General features: G+C 41.3%; 1 protein-coding gene across 2 annotated transcripts in view; it reads right to left on the bottom strand.

Annotated features, from left to right (window-relative positions):
- The window catches only part of TXLNB (taxilin beta), a 39,965-nt gene that overhangs the window by 17,864 nt on the left and 4,895 nt on the right, over positions 1 to 17,206 (bottom strand). For both annotated transcript variants that reach the window (XM_062572462.1, XM_062572463.1), the window contains exons 2-4: positions 15,328 to 15,795; positions 13,337 to 13,428; positions 7,968 to 8,138 (exon numbers count right to left, since the gene is read on the bottom strand). In XM_062572462.1, coding sequence (XP_062428446.1) covers positions 7,968 to 8,138; positions 13,337 to 13,428; positions 15,328 to 15,781 — 717 coding nt within the window. In that variant the 5' untranslated portion in view covers positions 15,782 to 15,795. The remainder of the gene's footprint in view (positions 1 to 7,967; positions 8,139 to 13,336; positions 13,429 to 15,327; positions 15,796 to 17,206) is intronic.

The following is a 17,206-nucleotide window of genomic DNA, read 5'->3' as shown; positions in this document are numbered from 1 at the left end:
TAGCTCCTGTAGTTACAAATCATGTTGGAACGAGGTTGAGAAAACACTCTACAGCATGTACGTGGCATACTCTAACAAGGCTTCATCTATCACAGTAGTTTAAATAAAAATCTCTGATAACACTGCGTATGGATATTTTCTATAAAAATATTTGAATGAAGCCTTAGCTGACTCTAATAAAGCATAATTTATTTCACAAGTGTCACATAAAAGGTGTTGATTCAGGTTCTACTTTTGAAGTAATATGAATACTAAATGAGACAGTTTCTAGTTAGCATGCAAAACACAAGACTGATCCTGAACAACTGCTGTTTGAAGTAGAGGACATTTGTCCTTTTGCTGAACTGGAAGTGATAGAGATGACAATGTCACAGATGACATGAAGAAAGCGCTTGGAGCTATTTGTGCTAATAATACAGGAAGGCACAGAAATCACTATGAAACCCTGTGGTGCTCTGCATATGCAGAAAAACATGTGTGCGTATTCGCAAATATAGCGAAGTAAAGTATGAGCCCAGAAGGACTTGCATGCTTAAGAGGAAGAAAGCATTACAGCTGGAGCTGGGCAAATGATTTGGCGTTTTCTGGTTCAATACCTGGGAAAACTGAACGCACATCTTTTATCATGGTGAAAGAGAAACTCTTCAAGTTTTTGCCAAAAAAATGTTAAGAATAATTTTGAATTAACCTGAAATATGTTGCTTGACCAGAAATTAAGCCACATTCTGTTTCTGATACTTTTGTTTGTCTCTTTCTAGAGCAGTTTTGAAACAAAAATACTGTTCCAAAATAGAATTTAAAGTGTTACTTAAAAGATGTCTTACATGAACTGCTTTAACATTACCGAAATGAAACATTTGTCTTTTGAAAGAGAATGTTTACCAAAAAAAATTGCTCCTTTTTATTTCTATTTGAAACTTTGCCAAATTCAACTTGAATTCTTAGATAATTTTGATCTAGACAGGACTCCATTTTCTAGCAAATACACTGTTTAAAAACCAGCTCATTTCTTTTTGTTCTCCATTGTATGGCCTTGCACAGGCAGAGGAGTGGCCTGGCTCTTTCACTTCAAGGAGTCAAAGACAGAGTAGGAAGTTGAACTTGCATGTTTGGAGTCCTACTCCACAGCTTCAAAACATCCTTCCTCAAAAACACATCACTGTTTCAGTGCACCGAACAGTGCTATACAACTATGAAACTGCTGTGATTTAAAACTAATTGGAGCAATAAATCCAACAGAAAACACCAAACAGTTTTGTTACAAGGTGAAATGATATCCTGAGAGTAGCAATCATAAAATAAATAAATAAAAGCATGTGTTAACACACAGAACCTTATTTCCTGCTTATCTTTTTTTCAGAGGAGGAATAATTACACAAAGCACCAAGAGAGAAAGCACATGGTTAAAGATGCTGAGTGCTGCAGAGCATTTTGTGTCAGGGTAGAGTCTTCTTTTTCTCCTTGGGAGGAAAAGCCAGAGAATATTTGCCTGGGGCAGCTTGGGAATGCCTGAGAGCTCCTCAGAGTCTCTCAAAAAAGTAGCAATTTTTTAACTCCTTGCAATCACAGTTATGACTTAAGGGTGGGTATGGGTAAGAGGAGCTGGCTGAGAAGAAAGGCAGCTGTGGGGCTACAGCACCGCGCAGGGGCCTGCACTCGTTGCCTCTGCACTGGGCCAAGGAGAGCAACTGTCTGTGCCTTTTTCTCTGCCCATGTAGTGGAGATGACTGAGATGATGCTGTTGCCCATCTAACTGCACTGTTGAATACTCTCTCATGTAGTTGCCAGTATGCTTTCAGTCTCAAAGGTTTCTAGGTGTTACTGATAATAGCATCAAGTGACCGGTCTTTGGAGGTGTTGCTTTAAATCTGAGGTTTTACTGTGGTTGAGACTGTACCTGCGCTGGAGCCATGGAGGCTGGTGGGATCCCTGCAATTAAACTTGCAGAGTGCTATTTGCATATGCTAAGATACAGTCTGACAGACTCCCAAATCACCTTCCCATTTTTTTTTTATTCTCACTCTGCAGCCTAAATATTTCATTATATTTGTCAAGTAACCTGAGAGGATGCCCTTCTTTCCAATAGGTCCCTTAATCCTTCCTGTTTCAAGACCCTATTCTGTAAAGCAATATCCTTAAGTCTTTCCATAGACTGGAAGATTGAAGACTGACTTCTCTTTTTTGTTACTGCTGTTACTCCTGAGGTAAATGCGCAGAATTCAGAGTTCCTAGCTGCTGTGTTGTGCTGGGGCAGAGCAGAGGGTGTTTTAGAAGGTTTTATCTCAGCATCATCATGATGAATTCTTACTATGCAGACCATACTTGGCCTTGTTAACTGCCTCAGCCTGTGCTTATTCTGTTAATAGTTCTAAATTAAGCATTCAGCTTCAGTGAGGAAAAAAAAGCACTAGAATTCTCTTTAGATTTCCAGTTGTGGAAGAATAAAATCCAACCATAAGCTGTTGTTCCCTTTCCTCTTTTCTTCTGCCTTTTCTTAATCTCTTTGTGCTTTATTTCTCTCATGTTAAAGGTACACTGTCATATGATACTGTGATACTGATATCATTCTCCTGAGTTTCACTGCTAACATGTAAAAATCCATTGAATAAAACCTTGCAAAATTATGACAAGGATATTTTACAGTTTGGGATTTCTCACTGGAATGTAAAATAATTTGCAAATAGAAGAGCAGGATTATCTCTGGTCCTGATCTCTCTCTGAAGCAAATCACGAAGATTGTTAGTCTGCTGAAGTCATATCTGCAGAGATAATATGAGTGAAAACTCTACATTTTCAGTGACCCACGCTCACTAGTCCCAGGCAGCACTGTCTGAGCCTCAGTTCTGCAATTTGGAGCTGAGCCTATAATCAAAGCTATTTATTCTTGCAGCATTTGTATAAAAGTGTTTTATTGCTTAATGCCTGGTAACAGGAAGGGCAAGGGACTGAGATAGTCATGCCACTACATGATACTAAAAGTAGCCACCAAACTGTCAGATAATTGGCAAAACATGAACACAATATAGAGAAATGAGTTGCTATTGGTATTAGCAGTTATTCTGTATTGCAGTGGGAATACATTCTGTTATTTCAAGGTCTTTTATTCTGCTTTTCTTGGAGGGAGAATTAAACATCTGTTTTCTGCTGTGAAGTATAACCACAAGGAAATAATCTGAATGGCTGGACTGTAAGTAAGCAAAATTTGGAGGCCAGCATCCAATATCAACCAGAAATTTTCTTCTCTGATCTGTGCTGTGGATTTTCAGTGCAGCTCTGCATTGCATATTCATCAGCACTTGGCTGCACCGATCTCCAGTTAATGGGAATTCCACGAATTAGGTGAGTGAAGATGACATTTACATGACGTGATGTGCATATAATGTACCACATGGCAAGTCAAAGGAGATTTGTCACCTTTGCTAGTGAAATGATACAATCTCCTATAGTTTTTATTTTCCACACTTTGTAAAAGTGCTAATCCCAAGTGCTAAAGAATTACGAGTCAGCTTCTCTTTCCTGCCAAAAACAAAATAAAAATGACTTAAGCATGAGATTTTAAAAATAACACATGTGAATTCTACTGTTTCGGGGCCTCCCAGTACACTCATAAGCAGAAGAAAATTACACTTATTTAAATAAAAAGAAGATGAGATTTTGAAGATTCGCAGATCCCTGGGAGCTGAAGCTTAAAGGCAAATATTCTAAAAACTGTGGTACAATTGTTAGACAGACAAAATTGGAAAAAGATGTCTAATGTCTTTGTTTATTAATTTAATCCTTATTCATTTTGCAAATATATTTTGTCTTACTTTCTCATTAACTTTGCTTTCTTATTCTGAAAGCAAAAGAACCAGAGAAAGGCTAACATTCTGCATTTCTTATAAGGTCTCCAGCTTCTAAGAAAGAAGTGGCCAAAATTTAAACATTTCTTCCTATTAAAAGATCAATTCAGGTTTCTTTCCTGGTATGCAGTACCCAGCTTAAGAGCATAACTGTCTTTTATCTGCTCATCTGGTGTAGCAAAGGGGGAAAAACAGAGCTGAATCTGAAACTGATAGAAGAGATTTATTTAGGTGACCTAGTCACAAAGTAAAACAGTCTGACAAATGGAAAGATGTTGCAAAAAGACTTGCCTAAATGTAAAGATGAAATGCATAATGAACTACCTATATGCAAAGACAAGGAAAAATAATGCTCCCTAATAGTGAGATTAATAAGTATATGATTGCTGGGAGATGGTGCAAGGCATTCATAGAATCATAGAATCAGTAAGGTTGGAAGGGATCTCTGGAGATCATCTAGTCCAACCCCCCCTGCTCAGCACAGTCACCTAGAGCATGGTAGACAGGGTTGCATCCAGGCGGGCCTTGAAGATCTCCAGAGAAGGAGACTCCACAACCTCTCTGGGCAACCTGGTCCAGTGCTCTGTCACTCTCACAGGGAAGAAATTCCCCCTCACGGTCAGGCGGAACTTCCTGTGCTTCAATTTCTGCCCATTGCCTCTTGTCCTGTCACACAGGACAACTGAAAAGAGTTTGTCCCTGTGCCCCTGACACCCTCCCTTCAGGTACTTGTACACACTGATAAGATCCACCCTCAGTCTTCTCCTCCCCAGGCTGAAGAGGCCCAGCTCTCGCAGCCTTTCCTCATAGGGCAGATGCTCCAGCCCTCGGATCATCTTTGTAGCCCTACGCTGGACTCTCTCCAGTAGCTCCATGTCTCTCTTGTACTGGGGAGCCCAGAACTGGACACAGGACTCGAGATGAGACCTCACCAGGGCTGAGGAGAGGGGCAGGATCACCTCCCTCCACCTGCTGGCAACACTCTTCCTAATGCACCCCAGGAGACCATTGGCCTTCCTAGCCACAAGGGCACATTGCTGGCTCATGGTCAATCTGTCATCCACCAGCACTCCTAGGTCCTTCTCTGCAGAGCTGCTCTCCAGAAGGTCAGCCCCCAGCTTGTACTGGTGCCTAGGGTTATTTTTCCCTAGGTGCAGGACCCTGCACTTGCCCTTGTTGAACCTCATGAGGTTCCTCTCTGCCAACTCTCCAGCCTGTCCAGGTCTCTCTGAATGGCAGCACAGCCCTCAGGTGTCTCAGCCACTCCTCCCAGCTTGGTATCATCAGCAAACTTGCTGAGGAGGCACTCTGTCCATCATCCAGGTCACTGATGAAGAAGTTAAACAGGATGGGACTCAGCACTGAGCCCTGGGGGACACCACCAGCCACAGGCCTCCAGTTGGACTGCATGCCACTGATGACGACCCTCTGAGCTCTGCCTTTCAGCCAGTTCTCAATCCACCTCACTGGCCACTCGTCTAACCCACACTTCCTGAGCTTGCCTAGGAGGATGTTATGGGAGACAGTGTCAAAAGCCTTGCTGAAGTCAAGGTACGCAACCTCCACTGCCCTCATCTACCCAGCCAGTCATTCCATCATAGAAGGCCATCAGGTTGGTTTAGCAGGATTTCCCCTTGGTGAATCCATGCTGGCTATTCCTGATCACCTTCTTATCCTCCATATATGTCTGGAGATGACACACAGAATGAGCTGTTCCATCCCCTTTCCAGGGATGGAGGTGAGGCTGACTGGCCTATAGTTGCCTGGGTCCTCCTTCTTGCCCTTTTTGAAGACTGGAGTGACACTGGCTTTCTTCCAGTCCTCAGGCACCTCTCCAGTTCTCCATGACCTTTCAAAGACGATGGAGAGCAGCTTGGCAACAACATCCGCCAGCTCCCTCAGTACCCGTGGGTGCATCCCATCCGGGCCCATGGATTTGTGGAAGTCTAGCCTGCCCAGAAGGTCTCTAATCCTATCCTCCTCAACCAGAAAGAAGTCTTCCCTTCTCCAGACTTTCTCCCCCACGTCCAGGCTGCAGGATTCATGAGGGCTGCCCTTAGCAGTGAAGACTGAAGCAAAGAAGGCATCCAGTAATTCTGCCTTCTCTGTATCCCTTGTCACCAGGGCCCCCACCCCATTCATTGTGGGCCCACATTTTCCCTAGTCCTCGTCTTGCTGCTGATGTATCTGAAGAAGCCCTTCCTGTTGTCCTCAACGTCCCTTGCCAGACTCAATTCCAGCTGAGCCTTTGCCTTCCTCGCCGCATCTCTACATGCTCTGACTGCGTTCCTGTAATTCTCCCAAGTAGCCTGTCCCCTCTTCCACAGTCTGTGTATTTTCTTCTTCTGTCTGAATTTGGCCAAGAACTCCTTGCTCACCCATGCAGGTTTCCTGCCCCTTTTGCTGCACCTCTTACTCACAGGGATGCACTGCTCTTGAGCTTGGAGGAAGTGATGTATGAATGTTAGCCAGCTCTCCTGGAATTCAGTGATACCTGTTCCAAATCTTTTCTCTTTCAGTATAAGTAGTTTTTCTTCTTGTTTCTACAGATTTAGTTTAGGGCATATGATTTTTTTTCTCTTTAAAAATTTCAGTCAAGTGCATGTGAAGCACTGAGCTCTTAAATCACTTTATAATGCATTTGTATTTCTGCTGAGAACTTTTGCCCAAAGATGGTCCAGTAAATCAGTGTGGATCAATACTGAAATATAGCTCAATTTGCATCAGGCAAAAATTCAATGGACACAATCAGTTTGGAGCTACTATAACTCGTCACACAGAGATTTGCTCTCCTAAGTGTCTGCTATACTACCTTTGTTGTAGTAGTGCATAATCTGTGTTTAGACACGTCTATTCCCTCTCACAGCTACATTTTTGGTAGCATACAAGGAAATTTAGAGCTAGACTCTGAAGACCAGCTCCTGAGCTGGTGGAAATGGAAGAAAATCTATTATAGTTAATGGAGGTTAAATTAGGTGACATTCTTGCTTCTGAGAACTCATGCATGTAATTCTGTACATAGCTGTATCCTCATAAAGAAGGATTTTGAATAGATGAAATTGGATGCTTTTTGTATAATAATAGGAATAGCCTCATTAACTTGTACTCAGAAAGCGAAGATCATACCAGAAATATATTTCTCGAACCTAAAACTTTTTGAAACGCATAATCATATTATAAATTTAACTTTTAAATGGCATGATGCACCAAGGAATCGTCAGACATGGTATAGATCCCAGCCCTTTGACACTCCTGAAAATTTCCTTTTCAAACTGATACTCGTAATCTAGAAAACTTCTGTTGACTGTGTCAGCAACATTCCAGTCTTGAGGCTTGATGTCTTGAGGCAAATATCTTAACTGATTAACCCTCACAGATCATTAGCAAATGCTCAAGTGCTCAAATTATATGAAAATACCCACCAGCCTCCTGTGAGTCCATTATAGCAAAACACTAGATTTTCTCATATTTTGTTTATATTTTATTTTCATGTGTTCATATTTTATTCTGGCCATGCGCATGTATTCACATGTACAGTCTCAGAGATCTGAAAAGATAAGTTCTGGAAAATCTAGCTGCTACATCTTAAAAAATGAATTTCCCCAGCTGTCTGCTCCACCACTCTGCCCCAGTTCGAGATGCCCACAGCAGCCAGCACAAGGGAGCCTGTGCTTGTGCCCCAGCCTCCCTGGTTTTCAGTCCTACACCTTAGCTTAAACTGTGGATGAAGACAGGCTTGAGCTGGACTGCGTACTTCTCACAGCCAAACCTGACACATGGTAGTAATTCCTGGCAGAAAGGAGATGGGAACTTGCCAAAGCAAATTCTCCTGAGTTGGTCTGTTAGTACCACTGATTTCTTTGCACTAAACTCCCTGATAGCATAGGAAGGACTTACAGCTAATGCAGGTGAACTCAGCATTCAAAAGTGCTTGGATATTTCCAAAGAAGGAATAAAGGGGCCTTGATGTAAACAGGCCTGAAGACCAGACTGAAGCCTGAATACTATACCTAATTATATAATGTATGTGCAGATGTGAATGTGCCTTTTGATATTCAAGCAACATGGTGAAGTGCGAATACCTTCCCTCAGACTGCTGGGCACCTCGAGAGGGCCACTACTAACCTTGAGGGTTTTGTTGTGTCTCTGGAGCTCCCGGCACAGGCTCTCGAGCTTGCTGCGGGCGAGGATGGCTCGGCTGTGCTCGCTCTGCAGCTGGTCCTTCTCTTTGATGATCTGTGCCTGTCTCTTCTGTAGGTACTTGAGCTGCTTCTGCTCAGCACGATGTTCTTCGAGCTAGAGATTAAAAACAAAACAAGGCAGAAAATGAAAGAAAAGAAAACGAGCTCTCTGGTTTCAGGAAAGTTTCACACTTTATTGATCTCTTAAGAAATGTTTTGTATTTATTAGCACTAATGGAAAAGAGGTTAGTGACTTGGACTGAGAGTCCCATGCATGATATAGTGAGAGTAGGTGAAGGTCATTTTTAATACTCTTGTTATCTCATTTCAGCCTTTTCTTCTTCAACTTGTGAGATCGGAATTTATTTTGAAGGACACCAGTTTGTTCTTATTTTTGTTTTAATGTTTAGAGCTGGAGCACAAGGTAGAGCTTTATGCAGTGAGATTTCTGCAGACCGTAACATAACTCAGTTCCCCAAACTTCCTAATACCTGGGAAGCTGTTGAAAACATCAGCAACAACAAAAAAGGCACTGGAGACCAGGAATATAGTCTTTCCAAGCACTTTTCTGCCATCAGAGGCAGAATGCTCTTCTGAAAAGGGCTGTCCTCCCCCAAAAGATGTGTGGGCACCGTGTCTTCACCCAGCTTCTTTTGCCCTGGGAAGCATATGGGGCTTGCAGTTGTGTTTCTGAAGGGCCTTGTCATCACTGGGGGTTGGTTACATGAATTAACAGTCTTTCAGGCTCTTTGACTTTGTGAAATTTCTGAAGAAAATATGGTTGGGCCATGAAGTCTACTTGGGAACTTGTTATTTCTCTGGCTGCATAGCCCCAGTTCCCTGAAGAGATGGCAGGGTGTGGGTATTTGTGTGGGGGGATATAGAGGGTGAGCAACAGAATTGCTAATAGCAGGCCCAAACAGACTGGTCATTTCTTCTGACCCATGCCCATTATCGGCTATTTTGAAAAATCTGGTGCACTGCAAATGAACACACGAATAGAAACATTCATAAGGCTTTTCCCCTCTGAAGCTTTTAAAAGTTTCTTCTTTCATTCCAACCCAAAGTAGGCCTCCCCTCTGTATTACAGGCATACATATACATTGTAAAACATTTCTAAAGACCAGATATATTCTAGTTATTGATGGTTGCAGTATGCAGACCCTAATAATAATATTATTAGCATCACATCATATAATAATACAGTGTCATTAGTATTAATTAATGCCTACAGTATGACTGGGAAAGTTTGTGAGTGCAGGTAAATGATGCACAGCTCAGACAAGAAGACGGTCATCAGGAATAATGTTTTACACTTTCTCTGCTCGATGATCTGTTTTCTGCAGATGTTCTGTAATTTATGCCTACTGTACAAAGCTCTGTGTATTATGAATCAAATCATAGCTAGTCATATTACAAAGCAATGCAATCACCAGCTTGAAGTACATTCGCGGTTTGTGCTCAACTTTCAGCACGCGTATTGTTGTGTGGTTTTACCCTGGTAGATAGAATAGGCGCTTTTGCATCTAATCAAGCTGCACTAGCTGCAACCATTTTTCTAGTATTGTAGGGAAAAAATAGCCTCTCTGTAATTAAGGCTGAGATTTGTTTTCCTTTATAAGCTTGATTTTGGCCCCTTCCCCTTCCCTTTTAAGAACACAAAAAAGGTTCTTTTTACTTCACATTTAGCATGCACAGCCTGTGCTTAACAGATAATACTTTGTCCAAATTTTAGATGATTCACTCAAGCTGTGCTTGAGAGAGCGGGCTGAGAATGAAATAGGTCTTAATCATGATATGAAAAGTCTTCCAAGCATATTTTACTTTTTTTTTTCCTTAAAAATAATTTGCCCTGGAAACTTGTATTTGAAAGGTCCCAGGAATGTCTAAGATATGATGTTACTTTGGCACTGGAAAAAGGAATTCATTGGTAAACAGGAATGACAAAATGGTCCCCAAGGGTAAATTATGAAAAATAATTAATGAAACTAAATGAAGCTAAAATTAGCTACAAATAGAAGGAATCCTTATTTTTGCAGGCTGATTGAGAGAAAGAAGCCCTAAATTTAGGAAAAAAATGTTTTGTCTTGATACTATTGCAGACAATGACAATATTCACATTGATTTATTACCAAAGAGTTCTTGTGCCTAGAACTTGCAAGACCCTCAGGGCCTTTAAAACTAAATCAGTCACAAGGAATTATGCAGGAAGTGTTTGTAGGCAAAAAGCTAAAATAAAGCACAGTCTGCTTTACTAACCCCAGTCAATCTGGCTACATGAGTATTAGTGAATCAGATGTCCTCCGATGGTGAGAAGCATGGCACAGCTTGTGTGCAAATGCCTAAACTCTCTTCCTCCCCTCTCCCCATAGGGCATAGCCTCATTCACACTACTAGGGAATACAGCCCATGCTGTTCCCTGATGCCTTCCCAGGCGTTTTCTAGTGTGCTCATTGCTATAGACGGTGTCGGGGCATGGGCTAACAGTTAAATAGCAGATAGGTGGGTGACTGGGTGATCACAAAGTCTGGGCTTTGCACAGGACCCTATTCAGAGGTAGTCGCTGAAGCCACAGCTAACAGTGCTACTATTTAATCTGGCTGAAGCCATTGCCAGCACCCGTCTCAGCCAAGGACATTGCTGTACCTTCCCCTGAGCTGTGCAAGAACAAGTACCCATGTAGACACATGGTCAGCCAGAGCAGGGAGCTGATCTGGCTGGAAGAAAGACTCAGCAAAAGCAAAAAGTGGCCTGAAGTGTGCAACTGGGATGGACAAGCGGGTGCAGGCAGAGCGGCAACTGTTGCAGTTAACTGCTGACAAGCTATTAATCACACTACGCCCCTTAGCCACACCGAGCGAGCAGTGTAAGCATTTTCCAACAAGCTTTTAGTTATATTTATTAACTGATTTATTTTAGTGACATTACACTGATTGACAAAGCAGAAAGCCCAGGGTTCTTCTTTCAGGGTTTCTTTTTCCTGCATGGCTTACTGGCAGTATGGCCAGTATGTTTTACACCCTACTCTGACGATGCTTGAATGCAGCAGAGAGTACATTATAAAAGAAGAAGTCCTACTTCAGTTAATCTGTGGGCATGAAGTCCCTTTAAGCATGGGATAAAGTACAAATTGCTAGAGATCAATTTATAAAATTAAAGTTTTTTACACAAAGAAAAAGAAAGTTGAATTTAGTATTATGATGAGACATGGACACATCTGTGCATAAAAACAATTATAAAGGCAATGTTCTGCTCATGTATTTTTCAGTACTCCACAAACTGCCAAAATACTACAGTCTTTTCATTTGCAAGATTTGTACATATTATGGCCATATAGCCCTTTAACTACTTAGAAGAAATTCCTTGATCTGAAAATATCCCATCTTAAAAGAGTGTGGAAAGAATAGAGAAGGGGAGTCAGGTGGCTGGCATGGCTATAGGGATAATATTATGGTTATAGGGGCTTTGACTGTTCATTTCACTATGTTTTGGTTTCTCTCATGATTAGTCTCAGTTCTCTATTTTCTGATTTTCTGCTACCCAGCACTTTATACTAAACCTGGTATTATTTTTCTTCTCATTAAATTACTGATATGTATTTTAAATCAACAGACTCAAACACAAAGTTATTTAAAATTTGCAGAAGGAAAAGGTAAGAGTGCCAGCAATCCTTAACAGCTGTGGAGTGTCAAACTAATTTCTGAAAGCTGATATTCCACCCATCTCCCTCTCTGTGTTGGCGTGATAGTGTAAAACCCTTTCATAGCTCCACTTTTCCTAACCTGCTTAAGGGAGCAAGCAGTGAAGGATCTACAAAAGCCTGAGGTAGACGCATTTACAAATTACCTGTTATTAATTTCTATTGTTTTCCTCTCTACTTGAGAATAATTTAAAGCACAGGCTTGACCTGCTGTCTTCTCCAGCTGTATCAAAGTTTTGATGATATTATAGTAATTCTTACCTCTACAGCATTTTTCTTCCAATATGTTTTTTCTGAAGAGTAACAGTTGTTTTAAGCAGGGGCATGGCTACAGTGTTCAGAGTCAGGAAGGATGAATGACATAAGTACAGATTTGGGGTTTGCTGGCATTCTTGAGTGTTGTACTTTAGAAAATGCTACCAAAAGGCTGCATCTGTCCTGTCTTTATTAGCTGTCTATACATGCTAACTGTGCCTGAGTGTTGGCTTGAATGCTGTGCTATAAGACTCAAGGTTGTTGCATCCCCATTGCCTGCAGAGGAAAAGTCTGAAGCCACCTCCCTTTGAGGTCTCAACAGCTTCTGAGTCAGTGGATTTATCCCAGATAAGAGTCAGTGTGTGGGCCAGGATGAACAAGGTATGGATGATCGGGAGTTCCATCTTTGCTGGGAGCATGTGAGATCTTAGATTGCAATAATAGGATCCAATTCTCTACTGCTTAATTTTATGAAATAATGTATACGTGCGTAACATGAAACATTATTGAAAAATTTGCATTACCTGATTGGTTTTGCTGTTGAGAACGATATATGATGCAAGGAAAAGGAGAATCGTGCTCTTTTGAAAAGATGTTCATAGAGAAAAGGCTTTCTGTATATATCTTATTTAGCTTACCTAACCCAGTATCTTACTTAAATAATCACTGTTTGAAAGGTTATTGACCTGTTGCAATACCTTTTACATCAAGAACTGGGTTTATATGAACACCAGTGAATGTACTGGGGATACAAGCAATGAAAAATTTGTGTAAAATAATCACGGATAATCTGTTTATGAAAGCAGTTTGTATGACAGGAAACGCATGGCTCTTGAAGAAGGGAGAGATATTTAGAGGGTTAGAGTAAAATATCCTGCTCCTTGAAAAATGAAATTGTACTCAGAGTATTAAAGACATATATAAACTTATGAAAAATATATTACGAATCTTATGAAAAATATATTAAGAATAATGGTGAATAAATAGATTTAATAAAGAGCTTTTTTATTATCGCTGTAGTCTCTGAACTGATTGATGAATCCTTGCCCTCAGTTACGCTCCATTATCCCAGAAGTATTTACTTAGGTTTAGCTTGAACTACAGATATATATTGCCTCATCAACTTTCCAAATCCCCCTTCCAGATTTAATCCAAAGTCAAGCCTGTATCTTCCTTACTTTTTACTTTTATGTTCTTCTCATCCATAATTTGTTATTTAACAGTCAGAATTATTTGGGGATGCTCTTTACAGGACAGACTCTACTACTAAATGAAGTTTGACTGTGTTGCACAGCATATGTTTCTTATACCTTCACGTACAGACAGTTTGCCCAGAAAAGAACCGACGCTATACTAACCAACTCAGCATACTTCTTAAATAACAGGTCCAGCTTCTCCTCTGGTGTATTCAGCTTGTTTAAGCTTTGCATCAGTAGGGTGGCTTCCTTCCCTTAAAAAGAGAAGCAGACACTTAATGGTAGAGGCAGTTTTTAGCTGGTGTTACTATAGATTTTTGGTGTCTTTCTCCCCACCAGAAAAAAAATGTGCTTGAATTTTCTTCTGTTCCAGAACACAGTTATGTGCTATCTTCTAACTATGAGGGTGGTTTCTTAAAGGTGCTAATGGCACATAGACACCTAATGCCACTGAAAAACATTGACTTTGTCCCGCATTATCTGCTTTTCATTTAACATTTTTGTAACATGACTGGGTCATGCAGGTGATGCATATGACAGGAGAGCCTAGATCCAGAAGACTCAAAAGCCCAATCTCTTTGCAGGTGCAAACTAAAGCTGCTGTACTCAGCTTCTGTGCTGCTCAACCCCTATAAAGAAGAAGTGAGGTACAGAGACTATGATGAGGGTAGAAACAGTCAGATAGCAATGGGTATTACTAACCAGGTCTGGGATAAATGATAGTGGTGTAAATCAGTTCCCTGACTTGGTGAAAAGATTCTAGATACACAGACAATACATTAACAGTCAGATAGCTATCTTGACATGCATAGCTAAATCATTGTGTAGCCACTGTTGTCCTGCTTCTAGGTTGATATTTTTGGTATTTCAGTCCTGAGTACAAACTGGAGCTTGAACACTACTTGTTCTTGGACTTCAAAAGGTTCCTGGCATCCCTGGAGATAAAGATAGCTGTGGTGAAATGAGCTTGACTGTGCTTTTCCAGATAGCCCTCTTTCCCAAAGGGCGGTGAGGGCCAATTTGCTTTCTTCTTTCTAGTGCATTCCAGGCGTACTGCTTCCAGAGAAAATACCCTATCTCAGATTAAGTTCTCCCTTCACCACCAATAAAAAAAATTGAAGACAGTTAAAACAAACTCCATGAGTGCAAACTTGTTGCAAGTACAGCTGGAGAACCATGCTTTGGTAGTGTTTTCACTTACCTCGGAGAAGCACCAATAACCGCATCAAAGCCTAGCCAACTGAAACTGAGGAATTTTCTTTCTGCTGGACATTCAAGGAACTTGGAAAAATACTGCTATGTCCTACGATTAGTCCATTGCCTGTAAGAACGCCCTGCGATGGCTTTTCTGCAGGTGTAGTTTGCTATTGGATTTGAGTTCTCATGCAAATGACATGCTTGAAGATTGGTGGGAGTTAAGGGTAAGAAGGTAAATAAATTACACGTAGCTAGACTGGGATGTAACGATATTGCTCTCTAGTGGCTGTCAAGCAGAAAGGACAAACTTTATGAAAACTCGTAAAGACTTCTTTCTAGCTCAATTAATGGAGTCCTGCTGTGGCCAAGGGGACCAGTTTCTATGCTCAGAAAGAACAAGCATATGGGCTGTGACAAATCCAGAGGTTTCCTGCATGAAAAATAACCTAGGCATAAGGGAAACTTTATTCTATAGCTTCGCTCTTGGCCATTTCACATAGTAGCACCATTAGCTCAGTTATGACTGGTAAAAAGTCATACTTGAGGAGGCAGGGTAGAAAAAATATATTCACTCATAAACAAGATAACAGATTTTCCTTAGTCTAAGAAGAAACTTCCTTGTCAGACTTTGGCTAACAGCTTTGGCTAACTATATACAGTTATATTATACCGTGGCCCAGTATAATATAAGAATTATGTGACATAATACAATCCTAAGCTTTCATCTTTTAAAAAAGACTAGTATCTGATATAGTCTGCATGTATTTTGGGGGTAAGTACTAAAAAAATTATTAGAGAAAAGTTGTAACAATTATGATGCTTTTCATTGGTATCTAGGAAATTCCTGTTTTCCATGAGAAGTTTAACATGGGAAACAGCAAAGACCAGGGTGGTTTTGTTTCTGTTCTAAGCAATGACTCACAGAAGGGCTGCAGGGCTGCTACATAAGTACTTGCCTAGTCCTTTCAGGATTTTCTTCTCCAGCTTTTGCTCCTTACTGCCACCGGGCTCTTTTGCTCTTGAAGCATCTCCAGGAGCTGTCCTTTCTTTCTCACTCTCCTCGTTTGCATCTTCGTATTCTGCATCCTCGTTACCAGCTGATTCTCCCTTCTCAGGCTTGTCAGTTCCTTTAGCTGCGCTTTCCTTCTCCATCAGACTAGCAGCGGATCCGTAAGTTTTAATAATGTCCTCTAGCTGCCGACTCAGCTCCTCCGAGATGTCACAGACTGTCGTTTTGGGCTGGGCAGTCGGTTGGCCCTCGGGAGATGGAGCGGGTAGCTGGGACCTGGAGGCTGGTTTCTCCCTGCTTGGCTCCTCGAGGCCGTTCTGCTCGGGAGAGGCAGACGTGCTGTCTGTAGGAGCAAGAAGCTGCTGCTCGGAGCAGTGATCACAAGATCGGTCATTCTCCATGCTTGGTGTAATACCTAACAGCAAATAAATGTAGGGTTAATTTAAACACATGAAATTGGTCATGTAACCATTCACAAAGCTTGTCTAGCACATGAGTGCTTTTGTGGGGAATTTAAGGAGAACAGCTAACCCCTTGGCTCTGGCTAGATGAATATGTCACACTTAAATGAACAACTAAGGTGATTAATCTTCAGGGAGAAAAGCAAACTTCATACCTTTCAAGAGGAAAAGCCTTCACAAAACCAATATTTAAAAACCAAAGCTCTTTTTCTTGTTGCCAGTGATACGCAAAATGACACCAGACTTTCATACCATTTCTCTCTCTGAACACACTATTTGCCACGTTTACTTTTCTCAGTTTGTTTAGCTAGGATGCTGGCTATTGACATGGGCAGCTTCACTTTACATTTGCATCATTTTCATTTGCTGTTTCTCACCTATTGGCACATTTTGAATCAATAATCATCAAAAAGGAGTATTCGAATCAAAATCAGTGAATTAAAAATTGTACCATGCTTGTGAACAGCCCAGCATGGTGCTTGATCAATGACCTGGCTTGGTACTGTCACAGTAACAGCACAGAACAGTTTACAATAAGATAAACAACTGTAAACCGCCCTTCTCTTGTACTTAAAGCATGCTACTGACAGCTTGTTTGGCAAAATACAAACTACAGAATAAATCATGGCATTGTAAAACCCACCAGGTGTAACATGTTTGATATTTTGTGGTATTTTCCAGTGTGAATTTCACATAACTTGTTACCAGCTTGCAGTGAGAAGTTTGCATTTTCCTGTCCTTTTGAAGAACTATGCTCAGTCAGGCAGATCAAGACCCTTGGATATGCCCAAGTTATCCTGAAGCTGCTGTAACTGCCCCAAGACACAGCGAGGAGCAAGCTGGTGAGAGCTTCCCAAGCACTCGCTTCGCAGAGGCCAAGTCCTGCTAGCAGCAGGGGCAGCATCTTTGACCGTGAGCAGTTTGAAAACTCAGTTTAGAGAAGGAGGTACTCAGAGTGCAGGCTGAGCTGCCTTTACCACCGCATTGCCCTCCAGCCGTAGAGCAGAGGAGCAGCGTATGCATCTGTCTTGTTACTGGAACCAGTCCACACTGCTGCTTGACTACAGACTTGATACTATTTATAGCCATGAGCCCTTTCTTTCTCTGTCTGATTTTTGTTTATCCCTTGAAGTATATAATTTACAATCGTGCCAGTCAGGTATCTGATGAGGAATAAAGAGCTCTGTCGCTTCTGTTCCAGTTTGTAAGGTGCTTGCTTTCTTACCTTTGAAAAGACAACTTGCTTTGAAAACAAGGAGCTAACAGAGTAACATTTTGTTCCCTGTTCAGTCGAGAGTAATGTATATTTTCTATGGCATCTAAATGGCTGCAGTTTTCAAAATCATAAACTCACTTGGCCGAAGG

The sequence above is a fragment of the Rhea pennata genome, chromosome 3 (genome assembly GCF_028389875.1).
Source record: "Rhea pennata isolate bPtePen1 chromosome 3, bPtePen1.pri, whole genome shotgun sequence".
NCBI classification, from domain to species: domain Eukaryota; kingdom Metazoa; phylum Chordata; class Aves; order Rheiformes; family Rheidae; genus Rhea; species Rhea pennata.
This window is presented reverse-complemented; position numbering and strand designations above follow the sequence as displayed.